A 19,406-nucleotide genomic window follows, 5' to 3' on the forward strand; every position below is an offset into this window, starting at 1 on the left:
GATCTTTAGGAAGGCAGTTTTATGCTGCCTCATGGATGGGTTTTGCTGTTGTGAGAGCGAGCGATGCCAGCTAAGGAGCTCCTTTGCTTGTGCCTTGGACTGCAGGCATGACCATTGCCTTCCCCCTCTTTGGTTCATGGCCAGTCCTGCCAGGACAAACCACCTAAATTGAAAGGAACCAACAAATCTTATGGATCCACCACACCTGTCTACCCTAAAGGTGTATAAACCTCAAGGCTGTGGCTAAAGCTCTGAACCCATTTTCCTAAGTCCCATGATTTTGTGTGTTATTTTTATGGGCCATGCAGGGTCATGCAGTGTCAGAGGCGGGGGTTCCCCTGAGGAAATGGAGAAATCTCCCCCCAAACCAAGTGGCTGGTCTCCCTCTGTAGCCAGCAGAGAGAAAGAGGCATTTTTAGGATGTGCGTTAGCTCCTTGTCCCCTCTGCAGCAGGTGTCTAAAATAGGCACGTGGCCAACACTTTCCTATTGACTGCAAAGGGAGTTGGAGATGGTCTTGCCCATGTGGAGACATCTCATGGATCTTGCCAGTATGTGTCATTTTAATATAGGTCTATTCCCTCTGAAGAAAGATATGCACCAATTCTGCCAGCTTCACCCAACCTCTCTCTTGATACCAAACCAATTCAAGAATGAGATGTTGCTGAGGTTTATTTTAATAGTAAAATTCTGGACTATGAATTTGGAAACAAAGCTACAAAGACAAAACTAAAAATGTAAGTAGACGTGAGTCTAGATTGTATCTAGGATCTGAATGAATATTTTTAATAAGATAAATAGCTAGTATTCTTTCTGAGATAATAGTAGGAAGTTTCTTACTGGTTTTCATTTAGACTGCTGTGGTGGGTTGACCCTGGTTGGATGCCAGGTGCCCACCAAACCTGCTCTGTTGCTCCCCTTCCTCAGTTGGACAGGGGTGAGAAAATATAATGAAAGGCTCATGGGTCGAGATAAGGACAGGAGATCACTCCACAATTACCATCACGGGCAAAACAGATTCAACTTGGGGAAATTAGTTTAATTTATTACCAATCAAATCAGAGTAGGACAATGAGAAATAAAACCAAATCATAAAACACCTTGCCCCAACTCCTCCCTTCTTTCCGGGCTCAATTTCACTCCCGATTTCTCCACCTCCTCCTTCAGCAGCGCAAGGGGACAGGGAATGGGGGCTGTAGTCGGTTCATCACACCCTGTCTCTGCCGCTCCTTCCTCCTCAGTGGGAGGACTCCTCACACTCTTCCCCTGTTCCAACGTGGGATCCCTGTCACAGGAGACAGTCCTCCATGAACTTCTCCCATGTGAGTCCTTCCCACGGGCTGCAGTTTTTCACGAACTGCTCTAGCATGAGTCCTTTCCACGGGGTGCAGTCCTTCAGGAACAGACTGATCCAGCATGCGCCTCCCACGGGGTCACAAGCCCTGCCAGAAAACCTGCTACAGCGTGGGCACCTCTCTTCATGGCTCCACAGGTCCTGCTAGAAGCCTGCTCCTGTGTGAGCTTCCCACAGGGTCACAGCCTCCTGCAGGCATCCACCTGCTCCAGTGTGGGGTCCTCCATGGGCTGCAGGTGGATATCTGCTCCAGCATTAACCTCCATGGTCTGCAGGTGGATAACTGCTCCACCGTGGAGCTCCATGGGTTGCAGGGGGACAGCCTGCCTCACCATCATCTTCACAACAGGCTGTAGGGGAATCTCTGCTCCAGTGCCTGGGGCACCTCCTGCCCTCCTCCTTCACTGACCTTTGTGTCTGCAGAGTCATTGCTTTCACATATTCTCACTCCTCTCTTCTGGACATTGCCATGCAGTTTTTTTCCCCCCTTCTTAAATATGTTATCCCAGAGGCACTACCACCATTGATGATGGGCTCAGCCTTGGCCAGCAGCGGTTCTGTCTTGGAGCCGGCTGGCATCGGCTCATCAGACATGGGGGAGGCTTCTTGTAGCTTCTCACAGAAACTACCTCTGTACCCCCCTGCTATCAAAACCTTGCATGCAAACCCAATACAACTACTCAGGGCTTAAATCAGTCACAGAGACCATGGGGATGATCTTTCCTCACATCATCATTCTGCCTTGAGGTACTCCTGAGAGCTGATCTGGGTTGGCATTTTCAGGAGTATCCCAATACTGGGTTTATCTCCCCTAATTTGTCTGGGCTTCCTCTGAAATCGATGAAAGACACCCGCAGAAGGTGATTCATCCCATCCATCTTAGACATCCACCCTAACATGGGATGACTTGTGCTCTGGGTATGGCTTGCTCCATTGAACAAAGAGGAAGCCTGGTTGGCTACTGTAGATCAGATACCATGACGACCATAAGTTTGGGATCAATCCTACTCTAAGAGACTGGGAAAATAAATTCTAGTAGCATCTGTGTCCTGTCTCTCAAGTGGTTTTGCAAATCCTACCCTCTGCCTCAACGTTTGTGCTGCACAGCATCCGATGTGCTTTCTGCTTGCTCTGTGGTGATACACGGTGATCATCAAAGCAGTGAGAGTGCTGCACAGTATGTTCCATGCCAGCTACTTCCTTTCTGGTTTAATTATAACTGCGTTTGCTAATCCCAGTCTTGATTAATGAGTTTAATATGCAAATGTTATGATGAAACTGAAACTCTTTGTAATTTCTTGCAGACAGATTACCACTTCGAGTACACAGAATGCGACAGCAGTGGCTCCAGATGGAGGGTGGCTGTCCCAAATCCGTCGGTGGAGTGCTCTGGACTACCCGACCCGGTGAAAGGGAAGGAATGCAGTATGTTGTCACTTTTAATTTAACAGAGTGTTACTAGCTTTTTCTGCTATTTACCCTTGTGTGGCTTCTTAGCTCTGTCATTGATGTCCCTGAGCATCCCTGAGGTAGTCCTTCCCCTCCAGACCTTCTTGTCTCTTGGAGCTGTGGAGCAGGAATTGCCTTTGAAGTGTAGTTGTATAACTCAGTATCTGCTACAGGTACCCCTGTATGCTAATTCACAGACAAGCCACGTCTATTACAACACCCCTTAAGAGATGTGGTTGCTTGTCTTGATCTGCCATACTCTTACGTTCTGCAGCTCTTCAGTTCATTTAGAACTGTATTGGCCAAAGTGGTGACCAGGAATGGCCAAATTATATTTGCAGAGTGTCCACATTCTCATTAATTGCATTATTTAGCTAATTAATAAGCTGAATGCATAAGTAATGGTAAATGTCTTATTTGACTGAGTTATTCTCATGATGAAGCTTTTGCATTTCATTTATTTATGTATTTGTTTTTAACAGCTTTGAGTATTCTCATGTTCTCATATCACTTCGTCCCACGTGGGTTTTTTTCACGTTAAAACACTTCTTTGCCTCTGGGGACATAAGCAAACTGCTGCCCTGCAAACATATTTGAACTGTTCCCTCGCTGTTCTGGAGCTTCCCGAGCTGAATGCTCTTCCCCATCACACTTTTGTGATGGGGAGCACTATCACTTTTGTGATGGGATGCTAGAGCATCCCCATTGCTCTAGCAATTCTCTTCACAAAAGATCCCGTTACTGCTTTACTTTCTCATTAATTTTTACCACGGGGTATAAATTATTGTATCTGACAAGCGGGATGAATAATGGCAATGTCCTTTCCATTCTAGTGTAGGAGAGGTGAGATTTTATTCAATTCTAACTCTTCTGTAAAGGTTTATTGTTCATTTCTTTACAGCATATGTTCCAGCGTAAGGCACACAAGTATTTTCTGTAGCAGTATTGACCACTGGAAGATTTCTGGCTGCTTACAAGCATCATTTGAGAAGCTGCCTGTGTCATTCCTGGTGTTTGGGTTTATTTTCCGAGGTTTTAAATGTGGAATCTCTGTATATCCCTAGGGTGTGTTTTTCAATTACAGAAATACAGAGCTGGGAAGCCCCTCAGGTGATCCCATAATTCATCCCCCAGCCCAAATAGCTGTAGAAGCAATGGCTTTGTCATACGTGGCTGATGTTTGGCTGGATCGTTTTCAGGGCCTCCGGTGATGAAGAGCCCACAAGCTCCCCAGACATTTGCTCATCTATTTTCTTCTATTCATTTTCCCTCCTCTTACAGCTTTTTCTGCTGTTGAATCACCCTTGTTGTACTTCAAGTCTGTTACTTTTTGCTGTCTGTGCTATAAAGGAGCAGACGGTGTTATGCCTTCTGCTGCACAACCACTTCTGGTGTATTCTGGAGTACGTAGGTATAACTCAGTTTTCCTGATATACACTATTTCTTCTTAAACCTTGTGGTAAATTGTTTAAGGTCCAGCAACATTACACTCTCCGCAACTTTCTGCTACAGATTTCGACAAATGGTGCACTTCCCTCATCATCTCCTTTTATCTGTTTGTCTTTCTGGTCTTAAATCAGTTCCAATGAAAATTCAACTGTTTTATAACAATAGATGAGTCTCTAGCTTCTCTGTACCTGGCCCCCTGCTAGACAAGGGGAAAAATTTTCCCAGCAGATTGGCTGTGATATTATACCCCAAGGTACAGGATTCTGTTAAATACACTGGAAAACTCATCTCAGTTGATATCTCTGCTCCTTGCTGTGTTGCTGTTAAGTCCCATGGTGATTACCCTGTCTTGAGAAGCAATTGGGTATTTGACTTCTTTTACTGAACCCTTCAGATCTCATCTCTCGGGGCTCTTGGGAGTGCAGCGGTGTTAATGTTGTTCTGTCTTTTTTTTTCTGTCTGTAGTAGATTATCTGGCTTCGGGAGATGTCTGGCTATATTCTGACAGCAAAAGTCATTTTAGGTTTCTCATCTCTTAGTCCTTCACCTTTTTCTTTAAGAACAACCAATCTTTCAGGCAGAAAACATGAATCTGCCAACAGCAGTCAATCACTGCTGGAACGCATAGGGAACACCCCTCCCATTCCACTTGGCTAATGTGGTGCGTCTTACTGCAAAATATGTGAACCAGGACAGAGTTTGGCTGACAGTCCATTCTTCAATGGGTGGGATATATTGGGAGAGGCAGCTGTTGAAAATTATGTGCCCTGGCACCTAGGGACATGGTTTAGAAGTGGCTTTTGTCAGGGTAGGTTAAAGGTTGGACTTGATGATCTTAGAGGTCCCTTCCAACCTCAGCAATTCTATGATTCTATGATTCTATGATTCTTCAGAGTTTGCGGGTGGGGGTCTATTGCTGATGTTGAGTTGAATTGAAAATGTTGACAGATAAGACACTCCCTCACTGACTTCTTGTGTTCTCCGAGCTGGTGTCCTCTGTCTCATCTGACAACACAGAAGCTGGCCCAAGGATGTCTTATACTAAAAGCACAAGTTGCTATAGCCTCAGGAAAACGAAAACTTCTGTATTTGGGGCTGCTACAATGCAGATTCTCAGGGGGTCATGTACAGAGTGAGATTTGTGCTAAAGACTTGGACAGGGGTTGCATACAAATCTCACCAAGTACTTAATGACTCCATGGGATTGCCTTCATTTTCTTGTAGGTCTAGAGTTATTTTATTCTGAGGCCTATCAAGAAGTACTGTAAGTGTGGCATATCCTTTGAGATGAGTCTTTCTGCTCATTCTACAAACTTATTCAGATTCTGCTATATCTTGTTGATCCTACCCTGAACCAGAGCATCTTGACACTGGGGCTCATCCTGACATTTGGTAGAGTCCTGGACTCCTTTAGGTATGTCTGTCACTCCTTCAAGCTGCAGAGCTGGGAACCACAGTACAATCACCACAAGCAGGATGATTTCCAGCTTTGGAGATCTCTTGCCTGCAGAAGGTTTGCTTGGTATCTACTAGTCCTGAGATATAACTGAGCCAGCTACGTCTCTGCTCTTAAAAATGGGTTTCATGTATAGCAGCAGCACGAGCTCTTAGGGCTTTTTTTGTCTCCTTGAGGTTGTCAGAGCCCTCAGTGGTCCTTGGTGGCAGTTAGGACACTGGATATGGACGAATCTGAGTGAGAATGTGGATTTTTTTTGGAAAACATCTGCCACTGCTGCTGACTTCATGATGTACTGTTTGCAGTTGTTTTCATCTATTCAGAAATGCCTGATGCTTGAGAATATCTGCTATTGATCTTTACTGCTCTCTGAAAACAGAATTGACTTGCAGGCTGTCATTAATTTTGGATCCTGAGAATACTGCGCCAATCTCTCCCACTTCCAAATGCTCAGCAGTCATTCTCTTTAAATTGTCCCTGAACTAGGAATTCGAAAGACGGTCTAACAATATGTTAAATGTCTCCAATCATCTCTGTAAATATGTCTAGACTGTGGTCTCCAGTGGAGTGGAAAGACACTTGAGACTGCTAAAAATACACTAGCTCAGGTGCTTCACGTATATCTGGAGCAATCTATCTGTGACACCGGAGCTCAGTTGGTGTCTTGAGATGTGCTCATTTTCAGGGCGTCGTGTTTTACTGCTTTTCGTTCTAATGAACCCATTTAAAATTAGGTTGGATGTCTCAGTGCTCTGCTGCATTTTGAAGTGCACGCCGACCTGCAAAGCACAGCTGACTGTGACCCGCTGAATATAACTGCCAGCATTCCCCCAAATGGGTGTAGTCTCTGAAACATGCCGGGATTTATCCCTTTGGGGTCTTCAAAAACTTAATCGGTGAAGTTTACCTGCAGACAGGGTCTTCTGAGAATTAGTCGTGGGGTTCAACGTAGAAAGGACTGTCATCTTTTGACTGCTCAAGCGTGATGAGACCACCTTCCCCCCCTGCCAGCCTCCCCACAACATCTTTACCATCCAGGTGGGAGGTAGGAAGCGAGAAGGAACATCCCATGACAGATATTTGCCATGCTGTAGGAGGCCCTGCAATGCAGTGACCCCAGATGTGGGAGGGAAGGTGCAGGAGCAGCTGTGCAGCACCATAGCTCACTGGCAAAGCACTGGGTCAACATATGTCTTTATTTCTATATTTTGCTCTCTTATTTCTGATTTGCTTGCCCTGTGAGGCTGCGGACAGTTTGAGACCCCACATCAGGACATCAGCCTGTGTTTTGTCATTGGGTGCAGTGTGGGACCTCAAGGCTGCCTCTGGACAGGCCATGGCATGGGTATGCCAGGCAGCTTGGCCTTTGCCACCTCTCTTATGCTGATGTTTGTTTGGAGACGAGTCATATTTTTGACACCGGCACATCACAGTTGCAAGGGATCCTGCAAAGAGAGACGTTAAAAGCGCAGCAATGATCTTGGATAGGAAAAAGGCAAATATTTAGTACTCCTAAAGCTACTCTGTGTGTCTCTCCTCTGCTTCACATTTAAGATGTCCCCTCCAGGCATCTTCTCTGTACTGGTTTGGAGGTGGGGTACATACCTGGAGGCAGGGAGCGTTGTGCTGGGGGGCGGCAGACGGTGAAATCCAGACCTCTGAATCACTTCACTGCAACTCAAATGTCCTTAACTAATTTAGTCTCCTTCATTTTTAATTACCACAGATCTCACTCTGATCTCCTCATGAGTCTGGTAGCAGGAAGGGCATTTAGCTGATAAGGATCACTGCCATCAGGGCAGTCTGCATGGCTTTTTAAACGGAAGATGTTTATGGCAGTGAGTGGGAGCAGTTTGCTTTGGGGGCTAAGCCCTTGCCTGCACCCCCATATGGCTGATACCTCTGAAAACCCTTCACTTGGGTGTGGGGGCTGTATGGGGTGTCTAACGGGGACCTTTTGGGGCCTGGCGGTGGGAGCAGGACTTGGCATCGCGCTCCTGCTGACACTACGCTGCAGTCTGCTTTGGCGGCCACAGCCAGGCTTTTCTGCCAGCCCGACCATATGCTGCGTGTTTTACACTCAAATTAAAAGTCTTTATTTGGAGCCTGCCTTCCTTCCATGTCTCCTTTCCTTCCTCTCTTTTCTGTCTCCCTTCGCTCAAGTACAACCCAAATATCTGTCTGAGAGTGTGTCCTTACTGTGCCCAGGTGCACTGATACGCTCCTCGCAGCAGAGTCTGTGACAAAAAAGGGCTTAAAGGGTTCACATTTTTACCTCAAATTCTTTTTTAATATTAACTCTCTTATTCCACTGAATATGATTTATTTTTTGCCATCCTAAACACGAATAGGTTGCACCTTATCTCATAAATACCTGTTAATGTTAGTGGCGCTATGTGCATGATAAAGAAACTGTAGTGAGAGTAATAGAGCAATTTCAAAAGGAGTTGAGTTTGCCACGTTGGAGGGAACAAAGTGCTGGTAGGGTCACTGTTACAGTCAGCATCCAAATGCCAGTTATAATTCGCAAGCTTTCTTAAGAAGGGAGACACAAAAAATATTGATAATATGGAAGGACTGGATGAAGTGCGGTGCCGTGTTGTTACTAATGGCTCTGCTTGGCGAATTCCACCTTCACCTGGTGGCACTAAGGCGGGAGCAACTTCTTTGAAATCAGAAATGTGCTTCAGTGTGGAGGCGAGGCGTGTGAGCCTGTGCCAAAAGGTAAGCGTGTGAAAAGCTCCGCTAACTTCGGAGAATAGACTGTCCTTAATTACAACGGACTTCACTGGGGCAATGGACTTCACCGGGAGCAAAAATTGTCCTGATTTATTGCTACTGAGCTGTGTTTGTTGAGTTTATTCTAATTTGTGTAATCTGCTCCTAGGATACCGCAGGAGGAGATATGGATCTTCCTGATAATTGCAGTGCAATTCAGACACAATTAGGGCAAAAGGCCTTTTAAAGGCTTGTAGGTTTTATAACAGGTTAGGGCAATTTAAGCGATCTGCAGGCGTTTTAACATGCTGCTTTCATGATGGAAAACTTAAATAGAAGGTTTTGAGTTTGGTGTTCTCTCAGTCTCTGGTAAGATTGGGTATCCAAGCAGGTAAGAAGTGGGTCTGCTCCTAATTCCCTTGAAGTCAGTGTGCATCTGCAAATTTTATAACATACGGCGTATGCACATATGTATCTGTGTAGATGGGTAATATAAAATGAATGTTATACATCTGGCAAAAACTGCAGGCTTGTCTACAGCCTGCTGACATAGAGTTTACATCTGTTCATTGTCAACTAGATTTGTATTCAGGCAAAGTGTGTGTAGGCTTTGTGCTAAAGAGCTGGTTCTTCCAGCGTTTTATTTAGAATTTTGAAATTTGGCTGGTGAAGACTTGAAAACAGCAATGATAAGTTTTAGTAGTTTCTTTGATATTTACATTCTTACACATGTGGATGTGAATGTACATACAAATACTCCCATGAGAATGGCGTTATTTATTACACAGTCACATTTATTTATGTTATCTGAAAATAGTTCGTTATGTAATAAAAAAAATATTATTATCAACACAATGTCATTGTCTTCATATATGAACCTATGTAAGAACTAATTTTCATAGGGCTTAAATAAGTTAGAGTTGTGGCCTCTTGAAGCAAACGTGAATCCTAACAAATTATCAGAGAGGCTTTTTCCCCTTTTTTTATTTGACATTCACTGAGGTTTATTTTCTGGTCTTATTAATGGGCTTCAAAATGATTGGGATTTCTTTGTTTCAACTAAAGGGAGGAAATACATTGAAATCAGCGTAGCTCTGAGGACTAGGCATGTATCCATTCTCATTTTTCCTCATGGCTTGAAAGCACTGGATCTTGTCTTCATCAACCTTGATGTACTTGTATTTTTTTAATTTTCGATGTCATCCAGACGTTGCTTCTTTGGGTATTCACCGTGGAAGAAACAATGAGGTCAAGCTATTAATGGCTGCGGGTGTTTAACCATGTCATTTAGATCTGACATATGCACATAGATATGCTTACATAAGGTGACAGATGCTGTTGGGTATCCTGAGCGATAGGAAAAGTACTATTTTTTATTCAAAAGGTGTATTCTGAAGATCTCCCCTTTCATTCCTCCATTCTTGAGGTTGCTCACTCGAACGGTATATGCTGATCTCCTCCCTCGTTTTGACTAACACCTTCCCTTCTCCCCTCTCTTTTGAACAGTTGTGTGGCTCTCATGAAGCTGCCAGTCAACATAGGAAAGTCCCATATGGAAGGCTACTCTCTCAAACCTAAGTACCAAGAAAGTGGCTTCTTAATGGGGATGAAGTCTGAGAATTTCTTGAAGTGCTATAGATTTGGCCCTTGGCCTGTCATGTATTACCTAGCAATTAAGGATGTCTGACAGAGAAGAACATAATATAACTGTTTCTGCAGTAATCTCTGACATGAACAGCAAGATGTGCAAGAAGTAGATTTCAAAGTCATGGTCTTCATAGGGGCACTTTTGTGTGTACGGCCTGCAGGACTGGGCAACTCATTTTTACCTGAGTGTCTTTTGTATCTATCTCTAGGATAATTTTTATGTCTTTTATGAAAGGAAAAGGAAAGGCTTTTCCACTAGAGCACACAGGAGAAAGGATTAGCACACAGCAGCGGAGGCTGCTCTCAGGAAAACCATGAAACTGAGGAATTAACGCAAGTCTGTCATGTAGCAAAGGTGTTTGGCCAGCAGTGGTGTGCATGGCAGGGTTTGAGAGTCACTACTAAAAGGCTGTGATTTAGCAAAGCACTCAAGCAGATGTTTATTCCTATTCCTCTTAGAGCATGCCTGCTGATGCATGTTCCTAACTCAAGTCAGGTAGGTGAGTCCTATAGATGGTGTTAGGTTTCTCAACTGGACTGAGGCTCAAGGCTGCGTTTTGCCATGGCATTTCTACCTGGATGTTTTCCTAATGCATATTGTTACCTTGAGAGATACCCCAGCGTTACAAGTAATTTTTCCAGATTTTTTCCTGTGTGCGTGAGCAATACACTGTCTTTGCAGAAAAACGTCCCATTGTTAGCTTTTTAAAGCACAGATTCTTTTAGGTGATAGTTAAAGAAGAAGAAGAGTTTGCACTGAACCCACAGAGTTTAATTCCTGGAGAAGAGTCACCAGGAGCTGCATGTTGATGTGTGTATTGAGACTTCCAGGAGAAAGGTTGGCCTTAGTATCTTTTGGTGGTTTCTTCACCCTATTTGTGTACACGATGTAATTGCATAGATTAAACACAACTTCCTCTGAGTCAGAGGCTTGTCTTTCAACAGAAAAGCAGATGGCAAGACCTTGAGCTTTGCTGTGGCTTGGTAGAGGGATGAGAGGCAAGCACTGTGTGTTTGTGTGCGTGCAGAGGACATCTCAAATGGCACTAGAAGCCATTTGCACCAACCACTTTGGTTGGTGAGCAATCAAAATGAGCCTGATGGAGTCAGTGGGGCCTGGAGAGCTACTCACTCACCTCGAGGTACGTTTCCTGCCATCTCCAGTGCTGAGCCATTAGGATGGTGGTTGTAACGCTGGCAGCAAGTGTGCTTGCTAACCTCTTGGTGATGCCTGACTTCCTCCACTCTACGCCACAATTTCATGAATTTATTGAGTGTTCCCATTCCAAAAACCACACCTTTCAGTGTCCAAATGGTGAAATAAAAGTGATAATAAAAAAGTGCCAGGCCAGCTGGGGAAAACGGTATTGTTCCTGTCAAAGAGATTAACTGGAAAAAGCATTGCTCTATTTTGTAATTTCTTGGATAAAAGGAAAAATTATTTACTCTTAAGAAAAGGGAGGGTCTCTTGCACAGAAGGTAATCTTCCCCAGGTTATATCAGCTTTCAGTGTGATCGCATTACAAGCCTAAACAGGCTTGACAGACTTTTTTTCTTAAATTAAGATTCAGTCTGGTTCCTGGTAACACATTGGGATATAATGACTGAAGAAAAAGAGCATCAATTATTCACAGTCTATTGGAGAAGCCTCATATAAATTATTCAGAGAAGACATTCTGAAGCTGGCTGAGATTATAGGAAACATTAATAATGAAGCAATGATTTCCTCTTGTCCTTTGGCTTTTTTTTTTCTCCTGATCCTGTGTTTTGCTTGGTCCTTGGTTCCATGTTGTGTGGACCCCGATGTCCCAGGGTGTCACTGAACAGATGCCTCTATGTACTCATCCTTGGCCACATCATCTCCTCCAGCTTTGTGGTATGTGTCTGCTGAACCCAGCAGCTGTTCAGAGGGACAACTGCAGGATGCTGCCAACCTCATATTTCCTTTCTGAGCTATGGTTTTCACCTCTGCCCACAGGAGGCTGAGATAATTCAGCCCAGACTCTGCCTGGAGGAGATGGCAGCATCTCACCTGAATCCCAAGCAGTGGGGCTTTGGATGAACAACATAGGAATGGAGCAGGGAGAGATGGAAAGCCAGTGTTTGAGATTATTTTTCCTGTGTATTTTCACTGGTTTGAGTAGAATTGCTCCATTGCTACCCCCTTCTAATGTTCTTATACTCTGGCAAAATCCAGTCCTTTGTCTTTTTTGAAATTGTAACGTATTGAGAGACAGGGGGACACAGAAGGATACACATGTATGTGCCCATTCTCAGTGGCAACAGAACAAACAGAAGAGCTGAAATAGTTTTAGGTATCATAAGAAATGTTTGGAGAAAAATGTCTGCTGAGAAGAGTGATAGAGAGTGCAAGTAGTGTATCCAAGTGGTGTGGGATGGGAAGCTAGCTGAGGGAAAGTGTAAGACTGAGTGGCCAGGGCTGCATAACGGAGGAAAACGATTGAATATATTATAGGTTTGGTATTGGAGGATGCAGGGCATTGAGGCAGCTTTGATTAATCTTCTGGTGAAATCACAAATATTCTGATCCCTCTCACAGTGTGACAGTATCTGAGAGATATTTGACATGAGAAAACACTTCAAAGGAAGGCTTGAGACCTCGGAAGTTGAGCAGTCATATACATGTGAGCATCTACTCTGTTAGTCCAGTTGGGTTCATGACAAGCCTGTCCTGTCCCCCAGCTCAGAAAGTTAAGCAACGTGAGATTGTTAGGGTCAGTTACCAAAAGAGAAATGTGCCAACTAACATTGATCCTAGTCCACCAAAATCACTGGGAAGGCCACAGCTGTGCTAAAAGGCAGAACGTGATCCTGGAGCCTTGCAGTCAAAGGGCAAAAGAGGCAAGCCTGTTTATGGTCTGTTTTGCCCTCTGGAGAGCCGTTTCTGTGTCTGCAAAGTGATTGTAAAGTGCGATCAGATCTGCAGAGTAACCTAGCACAAGCGCTCCTTGGAAGTGGTTACACAATGGGCAGGGCTCCTGTTTCAGGATGCCCCTCATTGGTGGTGCGTCCCAGGAGGGAGGTAAGATACCATTGCTCTCAATTCAAAGAGTTTAAGAGGAGGGGGATTAATTAGATTCCCTCATTTGACCTCACAGACCATTAAAATGCATCCAGTTGGACCAATGCTGAGGCTGATAATTTGCATTTGGCATGAGCTTTTCTTCCATATGGTGTCCAGTTACGGTACGAAGCACTTGAGAGACAACGGGTCCATCACGTGCCATGACAGATTGTTCCAGCAATCAGTCATTCTTCCTGTTAAAAATGGGTATGTTATTTCCAATTTGAAATTGTCTGGGTGCACCTTCCAGAAGGTAGTTCTTCTTACACAGTTCTCTGCTTGATTAGAGAGTCCAGTGGGATCCTGTGTTTTCTCCCCCTGGAGATGCTTGACTTTCAATCTTCTTTTGATAAACTAAATAGACTAAGCACTTCAGACCTCTCACTGAAAGACGTTATCTCTGATTTTAAAAGCATTTGAAGTCCTTTTCTTTTGCATGGACCTCTTAAAAATGCCGAATCACAACTCTATTTGGTATTTAGAATGATCTTCCTGCCCGTAATACACACGATTCATCCTACACATCTCTACCTCCACCTCTGAATATATCCACAGATCTCACTGGCACCTTTTGCACCTCTTGACAGTGGATGGTGGTTCTGCTCTACACATCTTGAATGGTGGTTCTGCTCTGAGCCCTCTGGCTTGCTGCTCCCCTGATGCATTTCTGCCTTCTGCAGACTTTGAGCGGGCTTGCGCTTGCCAAGAGATCCAAGTCGTTTGTGTTACTTCAGGGTTTATCACTCTGTCAGTCTCTCACACATCAATTTTAATACCGTTCCTTTTCTATTTGCCTGCAGATCATTGATAAAAATGTGGACAGGCATCAGACTCAGTCCCAGGACAGGCAGAGCTGCCCCTTCCTCCCTGCTCAGCGATGGTTTCCCACCGATGTTCCTATCTGAGATCTGTTACTCAGGCAGTTCTTAATCCATGTGCCTTACTGGTATTGTGTGGTACTACCTTCTGCATCAGAATGACATGCAAAACTAAGTTAACTGTATTAGAAACCCTAAGTCTATTACACTCTCTCAGTCACCCTTAGCAAGCAACTTGTAATCCTTTTAAAGAATGAAATGAAGTGTGTTTGACAAGACTTACACAGTGGTTTCGGTGGGTATTAGTATTGTAGCTCTTGTTAATTTTTTATGAAGTGAATCTGGTGTCAGCTTTGTTGCATGTGTGTATGAATGTGTGTGGCTGCCTGTGGCAGAGTCTGTCTAACAGTACTTTACAGCATCTTTTGTGACCAAGACTGGTCACCTGTACAAACCACAACTTTTTTTTTTCCTTCTGCATTTATTTTAAGAAAACTACAGCTGCAAATCACTAATAATTGCATGGGCTTCACTGGAGCTACTGAAGGCATCAGCGTATCCAGCCCCACAGTATGTCGTGCTGTTCCTTACTGCATCTGAAAATGTTCTCTCAGTTTTAAAAATGTGGGGCAAGTCATGAAACTTTTTAATGCGTTTCACAGCTTCTTTTCACAGAAAGAAAGATGACCAAATTCAGTCTTCACAAAGTGCATTGCTCCGTGTACGTTGGTGTGTAACACACAACCTGATATTTGAAAGATGTAATAGGAAGATTTGCAGTTGCGAGGGAGAAGAATGGTGATGTCCAAACAGGATGAATAGTGTTGATTCTGGAAAAGATTTTCAGAATTGCCTACATAATTGCCTGTTATGTAGGCATACAGTTTATGTATGCCTACATAACTTGTATGGAGTTATTCAATATTCAATATTCAATAGAGATGTTTCCTCTGAAAATTAATTATCCAATCCTTAAACAAATGGGCTCTGGGGTCGAGGGTAGATAGTGTTCAGAAAGGCTACCCCTATGCCAGGAGACTAATTTTCCCTCTGGAATCTGAAGGAACAGGGAGGGTTTGGTGGAGGATGAATCAGAGCGTGTACCTAGAATATATGATTTAGATTCCTGAAACTTAACCTCTTTTGCGGTGATGCTGTCCTTCCTGTTGGCAGCACCTTGCGTGTGTCAGCCCCACAAACACAGCGGTGCTGCAGTAATGTCAACCCTTTCTGTGGACAAGCGGTCGTGGGTCAGGGCTGGATCTGCGCTCAGCTACGTCTTAGTGGGAGGGAACAGCCACAAGGGAGGCAAAGCACCAGTGCCCTGGGATGGATCATCTGTCTGTGCCCTGTCCCCACCCTGGCAAGTGCCTCCTGGCCCATCGCGGGGGACATCTGCTCTGCAGGTTCCCTCTGGGCACAGCCACAACCTGTCCATCTCCAGGTGGGATGGACTCCTAAATTGATGCTGCTTCGATTAAAGAGGGTTTGGCCTGGCTTTTGGCCTCCCCCCTTGCTGGAGGAGCAAGTTGTGCGACACTAGGAGAGGAGACCATCTCTGTGCTCATCACACGCTGGGTTTCCTCCCCATCCCCCTCCAGCCGCTCCCGACCGCCGGGAACGAGACCAAACGATGCATCTGTTCCAATGTCGAAAGTGGTTTGTGTTGCCATTAGCCACGTTCAGCCCCAAATTGAACCTGGCAAGCAGCTGGCATGCTCTGAGCTAGTTTGCTTGCAGATGCGCGTGTTTTGACGAGAAATGCTGCTGCCTCTGAAATATGATTCTTAGAAAAGGGAAAGAAGATAATTCCCCACCTAAATAAGAAAAAGGCTTTTCTCTCTCCTGGAAGGTGAACAAGAAGTGTGGCAGCCTGCTGATCTCTTATACCTTTTTTTTCTCTAAAATGATCAAGTTTCGAGGAGTTGAAAGATATTAGTTCGGTTAAAGCAATAATCTCTGCTCAACCTCACTGCAATGGAAGAGGCTCTGCTGCCTTCTGTGTCTTCGTTATGTCAGCGAATTGCTCGCAGTTACCGACTCCTTATTTGAAATTCACAAATCTGGAACGCGTGGTTAACTAGCGCTCTACATTTCTTGCTATTTAACTTCCTTAAAAAAAAGGTTGAAACTGTTAAAGCACTCAAATATGTCATGAGAGAGCTCGCTTTTTTTGCTTTCTTTCCTGATGCCTTCTCTCTGCACCCTTCAAAAGAAAAAAAAAAGAAAGCAGGGTTAATTAATAGTGCTGAAGCAGTGAGTCAGGACACCTGTATGCATTTAAGGTGAAAAGCTGTATGATGTGTGGTCTCAGGTCAGACACACAGGGAAGTGCTCGCTACTTTTCTCCATGTCTCTGAAAAAAGCTGTTCTTCTGACCCCAGCTGCCGTTACATCCGATGGCTTGAGCTGAGGCCGCAGAGGTAGCCAGACGAGATGCTAGCCATACCACTCTATCAGGTGCCACCACCTACAGAAAACCACTTGCCCCCAGTGAAGGTGGATTTTTCGCCTGTCTGTCAGTGTTTCACAGAAATTAATTGTGGCAGGTTTTACTTGCATATACCCACCCCAGCACCCGTCCCTTCTAGGCTCTTGCCCACTTTCCTTCTTGGTCCATCACCAGCGAGCAATGGGGTTAGAAAAACAGATTTGTTGGCTTGAAGTCCATTGGTTTAAATTCAGAGTATGTTGATATGACCAAGAGGGAAAAATGATCTTTTAGCAGATCTTTCCTTCAAAATGGACCTTTTATCTGCATTCCAGTGTTGCCCATCAAGGACAATGACACAAAGAAATGCTGTGGAATCCGGGTGACCCAGCACAGAAACAGGAGCCTGCACTGCAGTTGGATTCACATGGAAATTGGTGTTACAGAGCCTCATCTTTATCAAAGTTCTCACAGTCAAACAAGTTTTTCTGCAGTTAGATAAACATCAGCCTATCTATAAAACCACATATGCTGGGACTTCATCTGGCATCCGCTGTTTTGAGCCAATTTCACCACTTCGGCTAGCAGTCTGATCTCATCCTACAGTTTCTCACACTAGTGAGTTTATTTCTCTCAAAATAAGTGTATGAAATATCTGTCACTGCACAATGTGGCGTGCGTGAAACAGTGAAAAAATCCCACCATTTCTCGGGATGTGAGTTGTGTGCATCACTCTGAATCCTGAAGCCACATAGGAAATATTATGTTCTGCAGAAAGCGCTCATTCGTTTTCCATCCAGGATGTTCAGTCTGAGAGAGGAGGTGGTGCAGCGTGGGGCTGGGGGAAAGCGGGATGGTCTGTTGTTGAAATGACTGTCTGGGCAGGAGTTATGATTCCCAGCAGGGACACAGGGCTCCATTGGCGTACAGGACTTCAGGTTTCCTCTATAGAATGGGAATATTCTTCCCTTAGCAGATAGAGATGTGATCAGACTGGAACAAGGGACGTATAGTTACTTGGAGTAAGTAATTTTAAAGACATCAGTAAAAAAAACACTTTGAGAACATTCCTTTTAAGTTATACTTTGCCTAGTTACATATGTTTAAGTACTGCCTTTGCTCTGCTGGCAACCAGTGCTTATTTTCTCAGCATGCTAATATCACCCCCATCAACGATCCTCATTTACAAGACACAGACCCATTGGTCATATTTTCCAAGGCCACCTGGTCTATTGGGCAAGATGTTCAAGGCTTTGTAGGCAGTCCATGTGAGGAGAAATGTTAAAAGGCCCTGCGTTAGGTCTGCAACTCTCAGCTGAGGTTTGTGGTGTTATATTACATTATATATTATATTACATTATATATTACATATTATATTATATATTATATTGCAGCGTGCTGCTGTGCACTCTTCTTAGCTACCATACAGGTGGGTGATACAAGTCTGCCCTGGCTTTCAGGTGCTGGTGATTTTAATTGAGTTCAAGGTGTAAGAAGTTTCACTTCCATGAAGGTGAAAAACCAGGCACTGGTGAACATCTCAGTTTTGCAGCCAATGTTGGGAATTCAGCTTTTGTGTTCCTGGGGCTGGGACATTCCCATCTGGATCCCTCTAGTGACAGTTCACTCTTAATTAACTAAGCGGCAAAAAATTAATGGAAATTAATTAATATTAGTTTCTCCATTCATATGGTGGACACGTTTGTCTCCCCAGCTTTCTCCTGTGCCTCTGGTGAATACTTGGAGATGAAGAACCAGGTATGCAGCAAATGTGCAGAGGGGACCTACTCACTGGGCAGCGGGATCAAGTTTGACGAGTGGGATGAGCTGCCGGCAGGATTCTCCAACGTGGCGACGTTCATGGACACGGCGGTTGGCTCGGCTGAGAATAAAGCCGACAGCTGCAACAAGTAAGAAGTTCTGTTTGCATCTGGATTACGCAGCCGTGGGTGAACCTGAGACAGCTCATCAGCGCAAAGCCAGCTTAATGACTCACCTAAGCTCTCCAGAGGGCAACTGGCCCTAGTAATGGCAAACAAGAGTGGCTGGGAAGTGAAATTTTTAGCCATCCCTTTGCTGTCATCATGGTTTCCTTGGGCTCATCAGCAACCTGGAGCTGCTCTTATTTGTACCAGGGTCATTATATAGTAAATGTGTCTAAAAGGTCCTTTCACAGCCTATTTAGAGACCCATGGTGGTTGCAGAAGGCTGTTTCTGGGTATAATTGAAAGTACGTTGGACCTATGGATAATAAACTTCCTGTGTGGGCTGGGTCCTAAATTTCTAGTGCCGTATCTTTTTCCATGCACAGTGTTAATGATAAGTATTATTTTTACATGAAAAATAAATGGGAATCCAGTAATAAGGTTATAAATTCACCGCATTCAGCTACTGTGGGATTCTGGGTTCTTTGTTATAAAGTAACATGTTTTTGTATAGTACTGTAAGAAAAGTCTCCCCAGTGTCTGTGATCTCAGCTGAGGCTTGTTTTGTTTGTGTTCATCAGCTCTTCATGGACACCTCGAGGGAATTACATAGAGTCGAACAGGGATGACTGTACAGTTTCTCTCATCTACGCTGTGCACCTGAAGAAATCCGGTTCTGTCTTCTTTGAATACCAGTATATTGACAACAACATCTTCTTTGAATTTTTTGTAAGGCCTTTTATCTGATGAATCTAACCTTATATTGTAAGAATTCAATCCAGATAAAAACCATCAGAAACAGCTTTTTCCACCCTTTACATTCCCGTATGTCCATAGCTTGTTACTGTTGAACAAGATTAAAAAAAAAAAAATCTTTTTTTTTTCTGCCACTTATCCTGCCTTTTGGGAATTATTTCCAGCTTCAAAACTCAGGCTAAACTGATCCTATCTACCATGTGCTGGGATTTTTCCATTAGGGGTTGTGACTGCCTCTGTTAGTCCAGCCTTTTACAAGGCAGCTCTTGGTGGTAGATGCTTCAGTCTGGGGCTGTTTGACTTGAGATGCCTTTGAAGG

General features: G+C 44.2%; 1 protein-coding gene across 1 annotated transcript in view; it reads left to right on the forward strand.

The window, feature by feature from the left end:
- ELAPOR2 (endosome-lysosome associated apoptosis and autophagy regulator family member 2) overlaps nt 1–19,406 on the forward strand; it is a 109,086-nt gene that overhangs the window by 54,976 nt on the left and 34,704 nt on the right. Inside the window, exons 2-4 of the mRNA XM_074573344.1 lie at nt 2,658–2,778; nt 18,121–18,316; nt 18,913–19,060. Coding sequence (XP_074429445.1) covers nt 2,658–2,778; nt 18,121–18,316; nt 18,913–19,060 — 465 coding nt within the window. The remainder of the gene's footprint in view (nt 1–2,657; nt 2,779–18,120; nt 18,317–18,912; nt 19,061–19,406) is intronic.

This window comes from Larus michahellis, chromosome 1 (genome assembly GCF_964199755.1).
Source record: "Larus michahellis chromosome 1, bLarMic1.1, whole genome shotgun sequence".
Lineage (NCBI taxonomy): Eukaryota > Metazoa > Chordata > Aves > Charadriiformes > Laridae > Larus > Larus michahellis.